General features: G+C 53.1%; 1 protein-coding gene across 1 annotated transcript in view; it reads left to right on the top strand.

Annotated features, from left to right (window-relative positions):
- COL23A1 (collagen type XXIII alpha 1 chain) overlaps window positions 1–20,483 on the top strand; it is a 347,240-nt gene that overhangs the window by 286,449 nt on the left and 40,308 nt on the right. The window contains exons 4-5 of the mRNA XM_054487618.2: window positions 7,531–7,538; window positions 9,544–9,570. Coding sequence (XP_054343593.1) covers window positions 7,531–7,538; window positions 9,544–9,570 — 35 coding nt within the window. The remainder of the gene's footprint in view (window positions 1–7,530; window positions 7,539–9,543; window positions 9,571–20,483) is intronic.

Raw genomic sequence — 20,483 nt, 5'->3', positions numbered from 1 at the left:
TCATCAAACCCTCTAATTCATCAGATGCTTTCACTTATTTCCCAGGTCATCTGGCTCTTACTGAATTGCTCCCACATTCCTGACAGCAAAGTCAGTGGAACCATCCTATGCTTGGAACACATGTTTGAAGGCCGTGTGTGGAAGGGCTGAGCCTCGGGGCACCACCATGTGGTCACCTGGAAGCCCTGCAGCCAGCTCACTTTCTAAGCAGGAACCCCTGGCTGGCCTGGACCAACCCCTCTGTCGCATCCATCACTCTTGGATGCCCAGCTTGCTGCAGGCCTTACAGTCCATCTCCAGAGGCTGTGGCGGCCATAGTACAAACCTAGTACAAGAAGTCAAGTGCAGAGGGCTCCGAAGATGCGATGGCCTCCAGGCCCTCTTGCCCTTTTCAGCCCTCATCCATTCAGCACATGCTGACTAAGTGCTTGTGCCTGCCCAGCTCCGATCTGGGCAGCAAAGTGACAGCATGAACTGGGCAGACGTGGTCCCAGGGATGTGGTCCCTCTTCGGGAAGTGCCTTGCCGGGGGCTGACAGAAACAGTCCCCGACCCACAAGTAAATAACCACTACCAATTGCAACAGTGCGTGGAAGGAAATAACCAGGGAAAGATGATAGAAACCAGTGGGGGAAGGGTGAGGAGTCATCTTTGTCTTTGACATCTCTGTTTTTTGTTTGTTTTTTTGAGACGGAGTCTCACTCTGTTGCCCAGGCTGGAGTGCAGTGGCCTGATCTCGGCTCACTGCAACATCTGCCTCCCAAGTTCAAGCGATTCTTCTGCCTCAGCCTCCTGAGTAGCTGGGATTACAGATGCCCACCACCACACCCAGCTAATATTTGTTTTAGTGTAGATGGGTTTTTGCCATGTTGGCCAAGCTGGTCTCTAACTCCTGACCTCAGGTGATCCACCCGCCTCGGCCTCCCCAAGTGCTGGGATTACAGGCATGAGCCACCATGCCTGGCCTTGTCTTTGACATCTTTGGATGTCACAGTTGTGGAAGGTTTGTCCAAGGCAGTGGCAGTGGAGCCATGCCATGCCGGCTGCAGGAACACAGCCGATGTGAATGTCTAAGGCTGAAGGGAGCTGGCAGCTTGGGGAACTGAGAGGGAAGGGTGGAGCAGAGCACCGTGCCCAAGGGCACTGGAGACTGGCAAGGACTGGGCCATGCAGGAAGGCTGGGCTAGGAGTTGGGATTTCATTCCATGTGCCGTGGGAAGCCCTGGAAAGGGGTTGGGCATTTTGTAAATGCCCCTTTGGCTGATGGGGTTGGGTGCCCAGGAAGAGTCAGATTAGGAGGCTGTGACGCTGGTGCTGGCGTGACGCAATGGTAACCTGGTGACATGGTGCCAGTAGGGCCCAAGAGAAGTGGTGGGCAGTGTGTTTTAAAGTCTTTTAGATGAGCTTGAGGTGGCCTGTCCCACGAGCAATGAGATCAGTCTCCGGAATGCTGCCATTCCCACTCTGCCACCCCTCTGGAGACCATGGATGGTGCCATGGGTTTAGGGTCCTACGGGACTGCCTCTGGCTGGACTACCGCCTCACCAGCCAGGTGATTCAGACACACCACATGTCCTCCCGGGGACCTCTGCGGAAGCTCAGTACACATTAGAGCTCTTTCTGTGGTAGGAAAAAAAAACGGCGTGGCCGAGAAGGGGGGCCTGGGTCCTCCCACAGACGAAAGTGCCTTCCCAGGAGCCCCTGCTTGGGATCCACGGGGGTCATGAGGTGTGTATCTCACCCCTCTCTGCCCCAGGTCAGAAGAACAGTTTCTCGCTGCCCCAGGTCAGAAGAGGACATGACCCTGGGCATGGTAGCCTTTCTGGGCCTCAGTTTCCTCATTTGTAAAATGCACCTAGTGAGGTTGCAGCAGGGGTTACATGAAATGGTCTGGGGAACGCATTCAGCGGAGCTGCTGGTGCATGAGGAGTGCTCAGCGAGGGAGTGATGGTTACTCTTACAGCCCCTCCTTCGTCTCAATCTGGGCTGCACCTCACACCAGTCCCCAGGGCTCTGCTTTCAGGACCTCAGGCTCTCAAAATAATAATCCCAGCCTGAGCTTCCCTGGAGGCAGCTTGGACATGAGTGTGAGGAAAGGCAACAAAAGCTGGGAGGAGCAAAGACACAGAGCTTTCTCCAGCCACTGTCAAGTTCAAGTGTGTTGACGCTTTTGACTCAGAGAGCTATACACAAATATCCAATGGTGCAAAAGAGCCCAGGGTGAGAGGTCAGTCTCCCTGCTGCTCCTGCCCTCTGGCCATTCGGCCCCCCTACTCAGAAGCAACCCTGATGACCACTTCCTTGCACCCACACCTAGAGATGTCCTGTTTATACAAACAAAAGTCTACAGACCATTTTTACTACATGCCATTCTGTACCCTTTGAAAATGCAGCAATACACCCTGGAGATAGTTCCATATCAGAACTTATAGAACATTACCTTTTTCATGGCTGCATAGTATTCCATTTGCAGCTGCACCATCCTCTATTTAATCAGTTCCATCTGTGCCATTTCTAATACTTTTACTATCTCAACACTTCTGTGATGAGGACTGTTTTTATACCCCATCCTTTTACATACGTGTTAACATAGCTGCAGAATACATTTCTAGGAGGATAATTGCTGTGACAATTGGCACATACATTTTAAATCTTAGTATTGCCAGATCACTCTCTAGAGAGACGGTTCCAGTTTATCCTCTCACCAGTGTGTGAGGTGACTGTCCTCATTGCCCTTCACACAGTAGGTCATGAGATTTTTTTCATTTTTTTAATCTGATATGATTGTAATTTTAACCTTCATTTCTTTTATTATGAATGAAGATTAGCACTTGTAGCTACAAAAGTTAATCCTCATTCATGATCCAGGTATTTCAGGGCTATTTGTATTTTCTGTTCTGTGATCTGTTCATTCATATCTTTGGATATCTTGTTTCTGCTAGGTTGCTGATGTTTTGAGAAATGTCTTGTAGGAATGTTTGTATGTCAAGATATCTAGCCTTTGTGACATGAGTTAGATATATGTTTCGTAGGTTGGCTTTGTCTCTGAGCCAGAGTCTCACTCTGTCACCGAGGCCGGGGTGCAGTGGTGTGATCTCGGCCCACTGCAACCTCTGCCTCCCAGGTTCAAGCAATTGTCCTGCCTCAGCCTCCCAAGTAACTGAGATCACAAGCACACGCCAGCACACCCGGCTAATTGGTTTTTTAGTTTTTAGTTTTTGTTTTTGTTTTGTTTTGTTGTATTTTTAATAAAGACAGGGTTTCACCATGTTGGCCAGGCTGATCTCAAACTCCTGACCTCAAGTGATCCACCTGCCTCGGCCTCCCAAAGTGCTGGGATTATAGGCGTGAGCCACCACACACGGCCTAGGTTGGCCTTTGACTTTGCTTCCAAGACTTTTTGCCTTGCAGACATTTTTTTGGGTTTACGTGGTTGGATCAGACCTCTCTTTTATGGCTTCTGGATTATGAACCATAGGTGGAAAAGCCTGCCCCCTCCAAGGCTAGAAAGGAATGTTCCCATGTTTTCTTCTAGGATTTTTATGGCTTTCTTAACATGTAAAATCATTGATCCTTTTGGAATTCATCCTGGGTGATGCTGAGGCTGGGATCCAGTTTCATTTTTTTGTGATAACTAGTGGTTATAACACATCTCCCCTTACTGTTTCCAGAGGCTCAGGTGTGGAGCACTGGGGAGGGAGCTCGGTAGTGATTTGGGGAGGCTGATCACCACATGGAAGGCACCCCTGGGTTCGGGCCTTTGTCTTAGGAACAAGACAGTGAGGAGGGAAGTGTGAGGATCAGATCTGCATTTTGAGAAATATGGCCCTGGCCCCAGAATGGGAGACTGGGGTGGTGATGGGATGTCATTCTTGAAGCCATCTCTGATCCCAGGTGCACCCACCTCATGCTAGTCGGTTCCAGCCCCTGGGTCACCAGCCCTCTCTCCCACAGTACTTCTGGGTGAAATCCTATGAATCTTGATAGCCACGTAGAAGCCCCTTACACAGCCTGGCCTCTGGACTCCTTGGCCTCCTCTGACCACAGCCTCTCCCTCCAGAGGTCTTGCCTGATATAAATGCAGCATCCGCAAATTCTCAGTTCACAAATTCCAGCCCACTCCTCTCCCTGACCCCCACAACCCTTCCATCTCCAGCCTTCAGATCCATGGATCCCAGCCCCTTGCCCCTCACCCCTCCAGCTGGAATCCTGCCAGCTGCCCCATGCCAGACCTCCCTGCTCCTCCCTCCTCCCTCGTTCTCACTCAGCAGAAGCCCCACCCCAGACTGAACCCAGTCCCCTCCACACGCTCCACTCCAGTGCGTGCAGATTACCCAGCTGGAGAGAAACGCCCGCAGCCCCCGTGGCCCTCTCTGCCGCCTGGCTGAGGCCACATTGTCCAATCCACTCAGCCTCTCCCGCTCAGTCCCGGAACACCTCCTGCAGCATCATCACCTGAGGCTGACGGCCTCGCTTCCTGCTTCACTGAGAGAGTTGGCACGATCAGAAGAGAACTTGCCCGAACTCCCACCTCCATGGCATACGCCTGGCAGCACCAGGCACTCTTCCTCCTGCCTTCTCCACAGATGGACTTTTCAGGTCCCCATCTATGCCAGAGCCAGGACCAGCCCTTCTCACCTGCTCAAGAACGTTGCTCCAGGAATCTCCCCTCCTCCCCGACACCGAATCCTCTCTCTCTGCTGGACCACTCTCATCCTACAAACACATAGCCATGTCTCTCATCCTAAAGAAATACCCATCTCCAGGCCCCGCTCCCACAAAGCAACTGTTCATTTCCTCCCCTTTGAGGCAGAGCTCCTCAAAAGCACCCACTGTCCGCATCCCTCAACCCCCTTCTCTCTGAAACCCTCTCCCATCAGACCCCGCTCCTGTCACTCCCCGGACATGCCTCTGCATTGCTACATCCAGTTCGTGGTCTTCTTACTTGACCCATCAGCAGGGCAATTACTTCATCCTGTGCACAGACGATCGCTCCCTCCTGAGACACTTTCTCTACTTCACTTCCAGGACTTCTTGATCTTCTCTTTAACTTCCAGCAGTGCCACGTGTGCCAAGCTTCTGACCCCTTCAGCCAAGCCTGCCCCACTAGTATCTCCCCACCTCTGTTGACGGCAGCCCCATCCTTTCAGTTGCTGAAGCCAAAACTAGGGAGATCCTCTTGGCTGTGCTGTCAGAATCAATCCAGAACCCAACCACGTCCACCACTTCCACTGCCACCACCAGCTGTGAGCCACTGTCCTCTCTCCCCTGCAGCATGCAGTAGCCTCCAGGTTCTACCCCTGCCACCCCACACGGGGATCTTTAAAATATGAGCCAGGTCTCACCCTCTCTGCTCAAGGCCCTACCCAATTGCCCCACCTCATTGCCCCTCTAAAGCCACCTCCCACTGTTTCTTGCTGTGAGGGAGAAAGCAGAGGAAGAGCAGGAATAGAAGGGGGTGTGTGACCAAGGGATAGCTTTGCCAGCCGAGGAATTAGAGCATGCTTCAGAGCTGTTGGGCAGGACTTGCATGAGAGGGCAAGTGTGACTAAGATCCAGAGGGACCGCAGATGGGGCCAGGCTCTGGGCAATACAGAGGGGACAGTGGCCTAATTGAAGGTGGGTCAGTTCCTCCGAGGAAGGCATGGAGAGGAGGGCAGGTGCAGGAGCAGGTGCGGGCACAGGCGCAAGTGCTGGTGCAGGAACAGATCGAGAGGGAGGGGCAGGTGGAAAGGCAGGTACAGGTATAGGCATAGTTGCAGATGCAGGTGCAGGCACGGGGGAGGTACAGATGCAGGCACAGGCTGAGGTGCGGGTCCAGGCACAGGTCCAGGCACAGATGTATACAACTGGTGTTAGAAAGGCGATGGTGAACCTATCCGGCAGCTGTTGTTTGCTTTGGAAAATAGGAATCAAGGTCATTGGCTGACAGTGAGGAGTCAGCTCAATGGGATGTCCAAGTTGCCGGCATCTTGCTCTGCTCCGCCCTGATCTAGACTTGGGGAAAGCACTGTCCCCCATGTCACCATTCTGGGGTATGAGTACATCAGTGTTTCAAGCCAAAAATCCTTGTCATCTCTGTCCTTCCTCTATGCACCGCTACTGTATGAGCCCCATCTCTGCCCTGGCCAACATCTTCTGCCTCTGCACTCCCCCCTCACCCACCAGCACCTGTATGGGGACACCTCGGCGCACCTCCAGGGGCACTCTTGCCCCTCCCCATCGCTCCTCCTTGCACAACCGTTCGCTGACTCCCCTTCACCCTTAGAGCCAAGCCCGCCAGACCATGACATGGAAACAAAGCCCCGGGCTTGGCTGGCCCTGCCTTCTCCGGCCCTCCCCTCTGCTGCAGCAGCCTTCACTTCTCCTGGTTCCTCAAAAGCACATGATCTTGGCATGTTCTGAGCTTGTCCATCTCTGCAACACTCCTCCCTCCTCTTTCTCACCCTCTGGACTCGGCCCAGCCTGGGTCAGGGCTCTTGTGCTGTGCTTGGAGCTTCCTGGCCTTCTGCCTATGTAATGTCCTCTTAAGGATCTGTCTGCTTAGTCAACATTCATGAGCCAGGGCTCTTGCCTCTTGCGCTTACTACTGGTCCCGTTCGTTACCCCCATGACTGCTGGCTCATAGTTGGGACGTAGAAATCGTGCTGGCCGCTGACTGCTGGGTGCTGCCTCCCCGTGTGGCCTCATTCTCGAGTGAGGTTTGGGGTCTGGTTTGGCAGCCGCGTGGCTTAGTGCACAGCGCCCAGGGGTGGTAGAGTTGGGAGACCTCCTTCCATCCAGCGTGTGCTCGCTCCACCCCTAATCAACGATGTGGCCCCGCACAAGTCACTGCTCTGTGAGCCTCTGCGTTATCAGCTGTCCAGTGGAGATGTTCATCAGACCTCTCACAAAAGATGGTTGGGAAGGTCAAATGCAATAACGAGTATGCAGCATGCTTCGCAAGCTGTGAGGTGAAGCCCCTGTGGGCCTCATAAGGGTTCTCTGTGAGCCTTCATCTGGTAGACAAGCCTCAGCCGCAGCCCCAGGCCCTGCTACTCCTCATGCATTTCTAACCCTGGAGCTGGGCAGCAGGAGCCCCCTCCCCCAAAAAGCCTGTTCAGCCACACCCATTTGCCATTCCTCCCAGTATTCTCTCTGTCCAAAATGTTTGCTCCCCAGTCTGCCCTCAGTAGAAATAAACCATCCCCTCAGGAGCACCAGAGCTTGTCCTTTAAGTAGGAATGAGTTCCGATTCCTACTCAGTGCCAGAACCCAAAGCTGCCTGGTGACATGAATGCATGCACCCATGCATGTGGGAACTGTCACCACCACCCCCGTGACCATCCCGGCCCCTCCAAGGGCAAAGGTGCTCCTTCTGCTCTGCCCCCAGCTTCAGACCGTGGCAGGAAACAGCCATGGCAGCATCAAAGCCTTCCGGGGAGAGGTGGCCAGGAGCCGTGCTGAGGACAGGCGAGGGGACCGTGCTGAGGACAGGCGAGGGGACTCTGCCTTCCATGCTGACTGTGGTTTCTCTGCTTGTGTTTTGCAGGTCCTCCAGTAAGTGTCCTGGACTGTGCTGTCTGCTTCTGAAAGATAAGATGTTTGGTTCTCTCTCTGTTGCAATTCCATGAACATAATTTTGATTAGGAAGGTGTCCTCAAGAAACATCAGTCCTATTAAAAAGTGGCCAGGTGCGGTGGCTCACGCCTGGAATCCCAGCACTTTGGGAAGCCAAGGTGGACAGATCACTTGAGGTCAGGATTTCAAGACCAGCCTGGCCAACATAGTGAGACCTCGTCTCTACTAAAAATACAAAAATTAGCCAGGCGTGGTGGCGGGTACCTGTAACCCCAGCTATGCGGGAAATCGAGGCACGAAAAATTGCTTGAACCCAGGAGGCAGAGGTTGCAGTGAGTCAAGATTGCACCACTGCACTCCAGCCTGGGCAACAGACAGAACAAGACTCCGTCTCAAACACAAAAACAAAAAACTCATGTGTTTGGGGGGAAAAAATCAGTCATACAGGAGTCATGTTATATTTTAATTTGTAGATGAATGCAGGCACAGAATTCCCCAGGCTTGACCTGTTCACTGGAACGTTGTGTGACCATTTTCCTAGCAAGAGAGCCAGCGCACAAGCCTGGCTGTTCCTCGCCAAATCTTGGGCTCACCTTGGTACACAGAAATGCTAGCACCATGCCCATAGTTTTAAAATGCTCTGTGACGGTTGATGTTTCTAAATGCTTCAGTGTCCCGTGCTTTGGCAGAAAGGGCTGTAGAGTTGGGCACTTGTCCCAGGAATAAGTCGGGCTTGACCACTAGACCCTGGGGTTCATTTTACTTCTTTGCCAGAATGTGGATCAGACAGCTGAGACCTTGTGAGCGCACCTGGCTGGTGAGGGCGTTGCACTGGAGCAGGAGGAAAATGTCACTGCATTTGTGCGGGGTGTGAAGAGTATGAGGGAAGCACTGAGTGGCTCCCTTGAACTTCTCCTGGCCGGCCAGAGGCAGCTTTGAATGCAGGGGATTGCAAGTGGCCCTAGAAATCCTGTTCATTCTCCAGGGCAGAGGATGCGCCTGCCTTTGATTCATGCTGTCAGTTTTTCAGAGCCCGGTAAATCCCAATTAATCCACTCAAGAAGCACATTGACAGTCAGCCAGAGCCAAAATCAACCTCCTCAAGGAATTCCTTTCAGATGAGCCATTTTATTTTTTACTTCCATGTACCATGATTCGTTTCCCAATCAGTGCCCTTCAGAATCTGGGCTTCTAGGTGCATGTAGCCCCACTGTGAGCCGAGCAAGCCAGCAGGATTGTGTTGATTTATTGGCTTCAAGCGATGTTTGGCAGCTGAGTTCTTCCTGGCTGTCTCAGGGAGGCTAGCGTGTGTGAACTTGCTGAAGTACCTAATGCCGGGGGCTATAGAGTATTTTTTTTTTAACTTGGCAGTTAAAATATTAAATGAATTAAACAAGTGCAGAAATTCTCAAGCTGCGACCTGGAAGGGTCTGACCTGGGAGATGGGTGCCCAAGTGTGGAACACAGACAGGGTGGTCACTGCTCCAGGGTCCGGAACTAGGGGGCAGAGAAGCATCCAGCCACAGTGGACGCCCCCCATATTCCTGGCTTCTAAGGCTCTTTTCTTGGTTCACCCCATCCCAGTGGCAACAGGCTCTCTTCTAGGCCTCTCTGCAGGCCCAGTTTAAGGAGCATTTTCAGTTCCTGGTTGGGTCATGTGGCTGTGGCTCCACCCTCTAAAACCCCACGTCCCCACGTGGCATTTACCCTATGCCCGGCCAGCATGGGGAGGACACACATGTGACTGTGCCGGGGGCCCCGATGAAGCCCCGAGGCTCCTGGTCCCTCCAGCCTGGCCCTCTGAGGCAGGAAAGGGCTGCTCTGCTCCCAAGACCCCTGGAGCCCTTGAGTCCTCCCCCTGCAGAGCAAGTCACCAACCAGCTGTCAGGGGGCGGGTGGGGGGCTGGGCCCTGACTGAGCTCTAAGTGTTGCCATATGGTTTCTGCCAAAAGTCTGATTATTAATGACATATTAATTACCACAGGGGCAATCAGGACGAGATGGCTACCCGGTAATTTGTCATTTATTTTTTGCTCTCTTCGCCCTTTTCTCTTAAACCAATATTCTTTCCCTGAGCCTTGATTTAACTCTGTCTGCGCTCCTGTCTCCTCCTCTGCTCCTCAGCAGCCGTGGTCTTTCTGTGGAGGGGATTAGCATGAGCTCCGGTGAGGTGAAGGCTGCACTGATCTCCAGGACTGCCCTGGAGGCAAGGCAGAGCACCTTGAGCAGGTGTCTGGGTGGCACTGAATCCACCTGCCACTGCTTCTTCAGTAAGTCCAGCCAAGAGCCAACAGTCCACCCCCGCACTGTGGCATGCTCCACTAGAGGGCTGGGCCTCTTCCCAGTGGGCGGAGGACTCCGTGTCCCAGCCACTGCTCCTCGTCATCACTCGATAACAGGAGACTGGCTGGTTCCAGTTTGGCTGTGGTGTCATCTCTTGGCAGATCTCTTAAAATTAACCCAAAAGTTAGTGCATTCTTGGAATAGATGTCCTAGCCCAGGCCAAGCGAGCACCATGTCAGCAGCAAGACGCAGTGTGGCTGTGCCGCTGTCAGGTCCTGTGTCGGGGTTGAGGGTCATGGCAGCAGCATCTGGAGGTCCTGGGACGTCGGAAAGAGCAGGGGGAGCCCAGCAGAAGAAGAGATTCGCAGGGCTGTCAAGGGAGGGGCAGACTCGTTCTGTGCCTCCAGGGCAGGAAGATGCAGGGAGGGAAATGCTGGCTGATTCGGGGCAGATCTGTGCAGTCAGGACGGCTGGCGATAGAGAGCGGTGGTCCCTGGTCCTGCAGTGGAGGGGTCCAGCCCCAGCACCAGGGAGACTTGACGTGGGGTCCACTCTGCTTCCTCTCGGCTGAGTGACCTTAGAGTAGGTGCTCACCTTCTCTGAGCTTCAGTTTCCTGCTCTGTGAATGCAGAGATGAAGGCAGAAAATGTGTCACAAACCCAGCCCTCCAGGACTTGGTGGTAGCTCTGGGGAACATTGACTTCATGCCGGAGTGGCCCCGTGCTGGGCTGAGTCAAGTTTGAGATCTCCCAGGCAGTCAGGGCAGCTCCCCCAGCAATGAGCAGCCTGGCCTCTCAGACTCTGCGGAAGTAAGAATGAAATGTGAAAACCAGCTGGGACCCACCGTCATCCCATGGCACACCTGGGGTTAGGGCCCTGCCACAGTCCCCAGCTGCTCTTCTGATTAGGCAGGGGTCAGGCTCCCGTCTCCTGTGCACGGCAGCCCGGACCTTTGGGCGTCCAGCGTCTTGGGGAAGCACAGGCTTTCGCTGGAAAGTTCAGCCCCGCGTCTTGGCATTATTCGCTGTACCAGTACCATCTCGGGAGGACCGGAGACTAACAGAACCACTCCTGGCATGACCCAGTTCCCTTCACCCCGGGTTACTCTGTATTCACAGGTCCAGAGGGGAGAGGGTGGGGAGTGGGTGAGCGGTTTCCTTCTCCATTGTTTCCTCTGAGCAAACTGACCCAGCGGTCCTTCCCCACCAGCCTCCAGCATCGGAGGGGATGCTGCCTGCTGCCCCGGGGGAGGGGCAGGGGGCTCGTTCTCAGCCACACCAGAGCAGGTGCCAGGGTCTGCGTCCCACAGAGGCCTCTTCTCCCTCACTCCTTCCTCCCAGGACCCAGTTTGGTGCCGGCAGCTGGCCCTGTGGCCGACAGGCAGGAGGCTGGGTGTGGATTAAGTAGCTGGGCGTGGTTCTCATCTCTGCAGCTTACTCGCTGTGAAGCCTTGGGAAAGGAAAGCCCCTTGGCTTAGAGCACCCAGAACACGAGTCAGGGCAAACCCGGGGCTGCTGTCCCTGGGGCCGTGACGGGACTGTCGGGAATTAAAGATGAAGCTGAGTGTGGGAGTGGTATCGGGCTCCCTCACACCTGGGCCTGGCCTGGAGAAGGGGTACTGTGACTGTTGGGGCTGGGAACGGAGAGATGGATGTGTGTGGAGCCCCGCAGGCGTCCCTCAGGCTTGACACTGGGAGCTTTCTTGGAAGGAAGAGAGCTGGGGTCCAGCAAGCCCCCCCACTTCCTGTGTGTAGGCAGCTCTGGCAGCCGTGCCCCTGGTCCTACCAGCAGCTCCCCAATCACTGGGAAGCCTGAGCAGGCTGGGCCTGGTGAGGGGTGAGGGGACCCTGTCAAAGTCTCCAGGAAGCTGGTATCACAGCCCATGATGGCCTTCTTCCTGAGGTCGCCCAGCCCCAGCTTACACGCAGACCCCCATTTCCACACGGAGGTAGGCGTCTTCCCTGGGTGGGCTGGATTCAGGGCGTTCATGTCGCCAGCACCAGGAGCAAAAGCAGCTATGCGCCTCCAAGCCCCTCCTTCTCGCACCGCCACCTGGGCCATTCCTTCCGTGAGACCCACAGGGTGGGGCAGACACCCCGCTCAGCTTCCCCTGCAGGAGGAGGGGAAGGACCTTTTGCAGGTTTCTGGGGCCCAGTCCCGAGTGGAAATTCCTATCTCTTGGCCTGTGGAGGACAGGAGGGCTCTGCCCGGCCCTCAGCCTGGGGTATATTTGCAGATGGCTCCATGTGGTCATCCCAGAGGCTGGGGTGACTGCCTCGTGCTGAAGGGCCTGGGCCACCTCAGAGGCCCCTGATGTGCAGAGGATCACCGTGGCTTTGAGTCAGTCATCTGTGTGGACTTGGGCAGGCTACTGGACCTCTTGGGCCTGGGGAGATCACACCTGCAGAGCAGGGGTTAACTGGGTGTGAGACACAGAGGCCATGTCCGGTCCTGTGTGTGGCAGCCCTTCCATAAATATCACCATCTTTACTCATCACTGACAGTCTCAATTGAAGAAAAGATGGGTTTCAGAAATCATTCTAATCTACTCAGTATAAATTTGCAATATTTGGAAAGGAAAACACCTTTGAGAATGATCAGTTTTAGAAAAAGGGTTTTTTGTTTTTTTGTTTGTTTGTTTGTTTGTTTTTGTAGCTTAGTAAACTTCAGGACCAGCCTCAGGGAGGACTTATTTTTTTTCTCTTTGTGCCAGTATCTTATCACTTTCTAAGAGCAAGGATAGAGACTGGCAAGGATAGAGACCGCCTCGGTGGTGGAGACTGTCGGTGCTTTTATGGATTAACTCAGGCCAGCTCCCTGAGCTGAAACCAGGTCCATATGTGGACCTGATAGGAGTGGCTGGAGAACACGGGGCATAGGGGCCACCCATATCTGTGGGGCGGGTGTGGACTTGAGGAAGTCAGAGCCGACAAGGGCCCGGCTCGCCCTGTCCATGCCCTCCGTGTACAGAGGCTGGCCTGTCCTCTCCGCTCCCAAGGATTCATTAACAGCCTCTTCTGATTACAACAAAAAGCATGTTTATTGGAAAACATTTGGACAATAGAGAAAAACACAAGGAAAAAGCATCTCTAATTCTGCCACTCACAGATAAGTCCTCTTATCTTTGTGGTGGTTCTAGTATTTCTTACATGCAAGTTTGCTTTTATAGTTATTGCTTTAAGAATATAATTACAAGTGCCTTCTTAGCGCAGTAGGCAGCACGTCAGTCTCATAATCTAAAATACAATTACATTGGACATGTTTTTTTCACTAAATATAGCATGAGACTTTTCCGCATCATTAAAAATCCTTAGAGAATGTAATGGCTACATTGTATTTGATCCACTATATCATTTATTTAGTCTCAAAGTTAAATTACTTATATTGACAATTTTTTACCCTTACAGTCAACATCCTGGGAATAAATACAGCTTATTTCCATGATTATCTCCTTAAAATAAATGACTAAAAGTAGAATTGCTGCACCAAAGGGTTTGCACATGTTTAAGGCTTTTGATGTGTATTGCCAAATTGCCCTCCAGGAGACTGTACTAATTTACATTCCCACCAACAATGAATAAATGCTGTCTATTTCCCCAAATGCTGGCCAACTGTGGGTATTATACTTTTAAAACTATGCCAATATGAGTTTTAAAATATATGCGTATATGTATGAATATTGTTTTAATTTAGGGCATATTTTACTTAGAAGTAGTCAGAGATTAAACTAGTTTTGATAAGGTTTGTGTAATCCTGTCACCCCGTGGTAAAGGTTGGAATTGCAGGCATAGAGTTTAAAGAGGAAATCACCCGTGTTTAAGAGCTTTTGGATCCCAACTGGTCCAGGGATGGAAGACATCATGGAATCAACAGCATAGGGATAATTCCTAACTCAGAACATTGTGAATCAAAAGTTGAGCCTTCAGAGGAGCCCTAGGTGCAGCACTCTTGCATTTTGGGGTAGTAATCAGTATTTATGTTGATAAAGTGATTTTCTCATCTCAGAAATAGGAGGCTTGGCTGTGTTCAACAAATCTGGTGGGTGTCATACGCTGGCCTGGGCACTGGGGTGGCACAAAGATGGGTCAGGCCCAGTCACAGTCTTTAGAGAACCATATGGGAACAGGAGTTTGCCCTGGGATAGAGAGGAATGAATAATTAGAAGCTCAAAGTCATCTTCCCGGAGGTATCTTGTTTATCACGAGCGCTTTTTCCTTCTCTAAACTGTGGCTTCTGACTAAGATGAAACCACCTGTCACTCATGCAGGGCTTAATCTTGCCTAAACTTTGATTTTTACACAGAAAACATTAGACTTTCTCATCGTCTCCTATTTACAGTGTCACAATGTTTGCTTTTCCTCTTCTTTGGTAGTTTGATTGTCTTAACTCTTAACATTAAGCTTTAGTGACTTTCTGGTTTGTTTTACACATTCAGAAAGCTATTTAAACATTTCTTCGATATCATTTAATGTACTTACAAGAGAATAAAACAAGGATGTGATGGGAGTGTTAGCTGGGTGAATGGACAGGTATAATTTGGATCAAATAATCAGAAGGTTCTTGAGGAAAGTAACATTGAAGTGGGATTTAAATGATGAAAAAGCTTCAGAGATCTTGGGGGGAGATCCCGGCAGAGGAAAAAGCAACTGCATAGGTCCTGAAGTTGGAGCAAGCTTTGTGTGTTCAGGTGCACTCAAGGTCAGTGTGGCAGGAGTGAGTGAGCAGGTGATGGGGAAACGATAGAAGCTGAAGCCAAAGAAGCTCCCAGAGCTGCACCAAGTAGAACCAAGACAGAGCCGAGGGCTGGGGGATGGAACTTGACTCTGTGTTTATAGAAATCGCTTGTCCCGGCCGGGCGCGGTGGCTCACACCTGTAATCCCAGCACTTTTGGAGGCCAAGGCGGATGGATCACTTGAGGTCAGGAGTTCGAGATCAGCCTGGCCGACACGGTGAAACCCCATCTCTACCAAAAAAAAAAAAAAAAAAAAAAAATACAAAAACTAGCCGGGTGTGGTGGTACATGCCTGTAGTCCCAGCTACTTGGGAGGCTGAGGCAGGAGAATTGCTTGAACCCAGGAGGCAGAGGTTGCAGTGAGCCGAGATCATGCCACCACACTCCAACCTGGGTGACAGAGCAGAGAGAGACCATGTCTCAAAAAAATAAAATAAAATAAAATCACTTGTCCCCAGAGATAGACTGCCAAGGGGTTGGAGATCCCCCACTCATGGTGCTTCCTGTGGGAACAGAGAAGAAAAGACTGTCACCCTTCGTGTCCCAAAGCCCTTCCAATGTGCTAGGGAAGCAGGTGCAAGTATTGAGTGCTTGCTGGGTGCACACTCATGCATGCCGTCTCACCATGGGAGGCTAGTGGTTTCAGCCCTACCTGACAGATGAGAAATCTGAGCTCAGAGGGTGACAGGACTTAGCTGAGACACGTGGCCTGCTTGCGTGCCAAAGCCTGGATTAGCACCCAGGCTATGTGACCCCACTCCCTCACACCAACCAGCCGGCCTCTCAAGCTGTCTACAGTAGCAGGGCCGGGGCCAGGATGGTCTGCGTATTGGCAGGAGAGTGCTTCTCAGACCACCCCGAGAAACACATACTTGGAGTGGCTGTTTGGTTTCTCCTGCTCATACCTGTCTGTATCCAGCCCTGCTGCTCCCTTCCCAACTACTGTATTCCACCCCTGGTATCAAATTGTTAGGATGCTTTCCTGCTTTCCGAAGAAAGAAAAACAAAAACTAAGTCTAACTTAAACTTAAAAGTCCATTTCTTCATTTCACCTCCTCTCCTATTCTTCATTCGTACCTCCGTGTCATAGCCATTATTAGAAATTAGGAAGAATTTCTAAATCTTCCCCTGGTAATGAAATGTCCAGTTCTGTATCACTGTGCAGGGTGTCCCTGCAGAGGAGCAGCTGAACGGAGCAGGGCATGCTCAGCCTGGGCAATATGGCGAAACCCCATCTTTTTTTTTTTTTTTTGGAGACAGTGTCTTGCTCTGTCGCCCAGGCTGGAATGCAGTGGCATGATCTCAGCTCACTGCAACCTTCGCCTCCTGGGTTCAAGTGATTCTCGTGTCTCAGCCTCCCAAGTAGCTAGGATTACAGGTACGTACCACCACGCCTGGCTGATTTTTTTGTGTTTTTAATAGACACGGGATTTTGCCATGTTACACAGGCTGGTCTCAAACTCCTGAGCTCAGGCAATCTGACCACCTCGGCCTCCCAAAGTGCTAGGATTACAGGCATGAGCTGCCAATCCTGGCCGAATCCCCGTCTGTTTTAAAAAATAAAATTTTAAATCAATCAATTAATTATTAAAAAGTAGAAAAGGCCTCCCTGGCTACAGGGCAGAAACTGGAGGAAGGGGTGCGGGTAGGAGGCGGTTGCACTAATTTGCTGGTGAAGCCTGAATGAGTAACAGAAACGAGGGCTGGCAGGCGCTGCAGGTCAGCTCTGAGCAGACCCAGAACCACACACATGGCACCTCCTGGGCCCCGGAGCGCCGTGCCCAAGCCCCTCTGGAGTCGAGGGAGCGGTGACTGCACTTCGTCTCCGGCCTCAGTCCTGGGAGCCGGGGCCCCAGGGGACTGCGAGAGCTCTGGGCTGAAATGTGGTCTGTGAGATGGGGCCTCGGCCTGGGACCAATTTTGAAATGAAGAACTCGGATGGACGGTTTGGAATTAATCAAGTGAACAAAAAAAGCCCACGGAGCACCGCACGTTCACACGCTCTCGTGCACTCTTGTAGTTCAAAAACAGCTTTGATTATAAAAATGTAATCAGTTAAACGATTTATCTGAAATATCCCAAATTCATCTGTTTTTAGATTTCAACATCCTCCATCTCATTTCCGTCTGACCCCTACAGTGCCGCCCCGCAACCCCCAGATTCTAGTGGAGCTGGGACTGGATGAAAGCCGACTCCAGAGTCCCCGATAATGGCACGCAGACTGGAACCTCAGGGAGATGCAACCAGGGCCACCATGCTGGCCGTTCTCCCCAGGGCGCTGAGTCTCTTGAGTCCAGCCTCTTGTCTTGGTGCAGCACTGTGTCCCCAGTGTCCCCATGAGTGTCCCATGTGGGGCAGCCCATTCACAGGAGGCAGCCACCCCAGGTCAGCGAGGCCCGAGCTGCTGCTCTGCCCTCGGCTCCCAGATGCCTCCTGTATCTGCTGCAGTTTTTTGCATCCTCCTGGCAGCAGCCCAGATACCTCCTGTCCACACCTAGCTCTGGGAGGTGACTTAGCAGGGACGGCAGTGTAGGGGGCCCAGCAGAGGGGGCTGGTCCTGCGCTTTGCTGTTCTGTCTATGATATGTTTGCAGCGTGGTCACTGGCTGGAACCCCCTCCCGCTTCCCCAGGCAACAGACCAGCCCCACAGCACCCTCGCCCCATCACATGGAAGAACATGTTCACAGACCTGCACAAGGTCACCGAGCCAAGCCCAGGTCTTTAAAGCAAATAGACCAAAGAGAAAGCAGTGATTTGGGTATGAAGCTGCCCCCCACCAGGACTCAGGGCTGGCACGATGTCCAGCCCATGCAGTGGAGACAGAATGGGCCCAGGGGTCTATAGTCCATGTGTCCTCAGGCACATCCCTAGCCCTGCCAAACCTCAGCCCCTTCAGCTGTTGGGGGAGCCAAGGAGATGACCCCAGGAGAGCTTCAGAGTTGGGCACACGGACTGGGTTCAGGGACCGTTCCTGCTGCTCTGTCCGTTGCTGATGCCAGCCAGGGGAGCCTATGAGGCTGAAGGTGCCCCTTTTGGGCCTGAGTCGTCAATGGCCAGTGTCCTGGCTGATCGCCCGGGCTGTGGCCCGAGGGCAGGAGTCCAGCGCAAGAGTCTGCCAGGGCTGGAGGCAGCCTTTGGCAGGTCAAGCGCGCCCTCTAGTGTTCCCTGGCCGGGCAAGAGAGCCAGCAGGATGGATGTTCATTCAGAGAATCGTTCCCTTCACCGTTGTTGATCCATTCAGCGGGTATTTACTGTGTTCTCATTACGTACGAGGCGCTTCGGCATTTGGGATACAGTAGCAGGAAACACATCCAGGGGTCCCTCCCCACTTGGAGCCTGTGGTTGAGTGGGAGACAGAACAAAAAACTCCCACAAATTCCAGCTTCACTATGTCTCGTGGCCAGGGCTAGGAAGCGGAGCTCCTGTAACCCAGACCTGGCCTGGTGGGGGTCAGGGGCACCGCCTTGAGGAAGGGAGGTGTGAGTCAAAGTCAGAAGGTGAAGAGGATGCTGATAAGTGGGGAGTTTCAGGGGAATATCCAGAGAGAGGGTGCACCCAAGATGGGCCGGGATGGTAAGGGTGTAGGGGGAGGTGAGAAGCCCGTGGCCCTGGAGCAGCCAGCCTTGAGGAATTGGCCATCTCTTGTCCACTCTGGAGTTCCACCCCGGGTGGCTGGACAAAGGGGCCTACGGCCCCACCCAGCCAAGCTGAGAGCCCTCCGCGGGCTGGAGCCTGAGGCCTCGTCTTCCCAGCCACGTGGAGGTTCTGGGCACAATTGAATCAGGCTCTGCAAGGTGGAGGGTCTAGCCTGAGAAGGACCAGCCTTAAACAAAATCTTTGCAAAGCCCTCAGTCTGCCCGGGGAGCAGTGAGTTCCACATCACCGGGGGTGTGCAAGCCCAAGGCTGCACATCCTCCGGTCAGGAAGGGCATCTGTGGTGGGCACTGGAACCTTGTGGCTGGGCATTGTGAGAGGAGAGGTGGCAGGAAGACAGAGCAATGAGTCCATAAGTGAGAAACTGGAGGGGGCGGGAGTTGAGGAAGGCTTCTCAGAGGAGGTGACACATGAGTCTGGAAGGAGGTGCTCAGGAGGAAGATGTTGTCCTTGAATGCCAGGCCAGGGATACAGCTTTGCTCTGAGGGCAGTGGATGAGGGTGTGCCAGGTGCTACAGCAGCCAGAGGAGGGGCAGTCAGCAGGAAGGGCACAGGGCTGGAGCAAAGCTTTGGGCTGGTGTCCTGGCCTCTCTGAGCTCCAGATCTTCGTCTGTGAAATGGGGATGATGAGGCTCCTGCCTGGCCGGCCTGTGGTCAGGGCCAGTGACATCTAGATAGGGAGGGAAGGGCCCACATTGCTTCAGCTCCACTCTGTCCCCTGGCTTCATTTGCCCCAGGGCTGGCCCAGTACATCACAGCTACTCTCATCAACCCACCCTTCCTCTGCTGCCCACTGTGAGCCCAGATCCAGGGAGCCATTCCGTCCGCAACACACTCAGTTTTCAGAGGAGGAAACGGGCTCCAGGGAAATTCAGCAGCTCACTCCAAGGTCTACGGGGCAGGACATCATCATCAGGATGTGCCCTGCTCCTTCACTGTGCAGGAAGGATGGGTATGTGGGGCAGGAGGCAGGTAGCCTGGCGAAGGCTGGCCCGGGAGGGTGGGAGGACTGGAGAGATGGACCTGAGCTAGAATTGCAGGCTCACGGGCTCACTGATGCTTGCAGCGGCCGGCAGGTGAGAAAATAGGTGAGGCTGGTTGGGCACAGGAGAGCAGAGAAAACGCCAGGGCCCGGGGTGAATCGGGGACACCCGCCTCATCGGGGTGCAGTTCCGCACATGCAGTCACCACTACCACATCTTCCAACATTTCCAGAGAAGTTGGAAATACAAACTCTATAAAAAACCTTTGCATTTTTAAGGGTTTCAACCAATTCTTTACCAGTGAGTGACAATTGTCTGTGGAAACCAAGGAAGGCCCAACCCACAGCCTAGGGGGCAACTCTCAGGGAGGCTGGGAAACCAACCATGCCCCAAGGGTGGGGCAGGAGGGCAGAGCTTGGCCTGGGCGTGGTCCAGGGGCCACAGGGCGAGGCAGAGTGACTGCAGCTTCAGTGTCTGCTGCGAGCTGTCCTGGTCACGCTGTCTCCCTCTAGACTGCCTCGTAGAGTTTGGCCATGCTATATCGGTCACGCTTCTGTGACGGTCACACTTCCGGTCAGCTGCTGCTCCCTACTCCAGATTTCCACCCCATCCATGGCTAGCACCAAAATGAGCTGATGGTGTGTTCCCCCAGACTTCCTTCCACCAGAACAGCCCGCTGTGCCTGAGCTGGTGACCCGGGCAGCTCAGTCAGACACATCCCAGCCCGCCGGTCCCGTCCTCCATCCTCCCTCACCCCACCGGGGTCAAGCTCTTTCCTCTCTGCCACCCTAATGAGGAACAGTATTTTCTGATACCTGACAGGGTAATCATGTCTCTCCCCACCAGTCGTGGGCAAATGTGTCATTTCAGCAGGTATTTTGGGATCGGTTCAAAGGCACAGTGCTGTAAACACCGCCTCTGCTAGCCGTGATGTGTGACGTGGACATACGTGTAATTACTTCCAGCACACTCGGGCATCACCGAGCAGGCCCTCTCCCCAAAATAGAAGCCAGCCAGTTTCACAGCCCACAGCATCGTAGAGCCGAAAGGGCACTGGGAGACTTTCTAGGCCAAAGGTTACAAATCAGATGCCCTGCAGAGCTGGCGAGTCACCTCGCCATGGGCGGCGGTCTAGGTGTGAGACCAGAGGGAAGGGTGGAGCCTGTGGGCCAGGGTCTGCGAGATCTCCCAGCTTTTCAAGAAAAGCCCAAACTCTGGACGTTTATGTAAAAGGTTACAATTTTTAAATGTGACTAATTCATTTGGTTTGG

Source organism: Pongo pygmaeus, chromosome 4 (genome assembly GCF_028885625.2).
Source record: "Pongo pygmaeus isolate AG05252 chromosome 4, NHGRI_mPonPyg2-v2.0_pri, whole genome shotgun sequence".
Classification (NCBI taxonomy): Eukaryota; Metazoa; Chordata; class Mammalia; order Primates; family Hominidae; genus Pongo; species Pongo pygmaeus.
The sequence above is the reverse complement of the archived record's forward strand: the minus strand, read 5'-3'. Positions and strand labels throughout refer to the sequence as shown.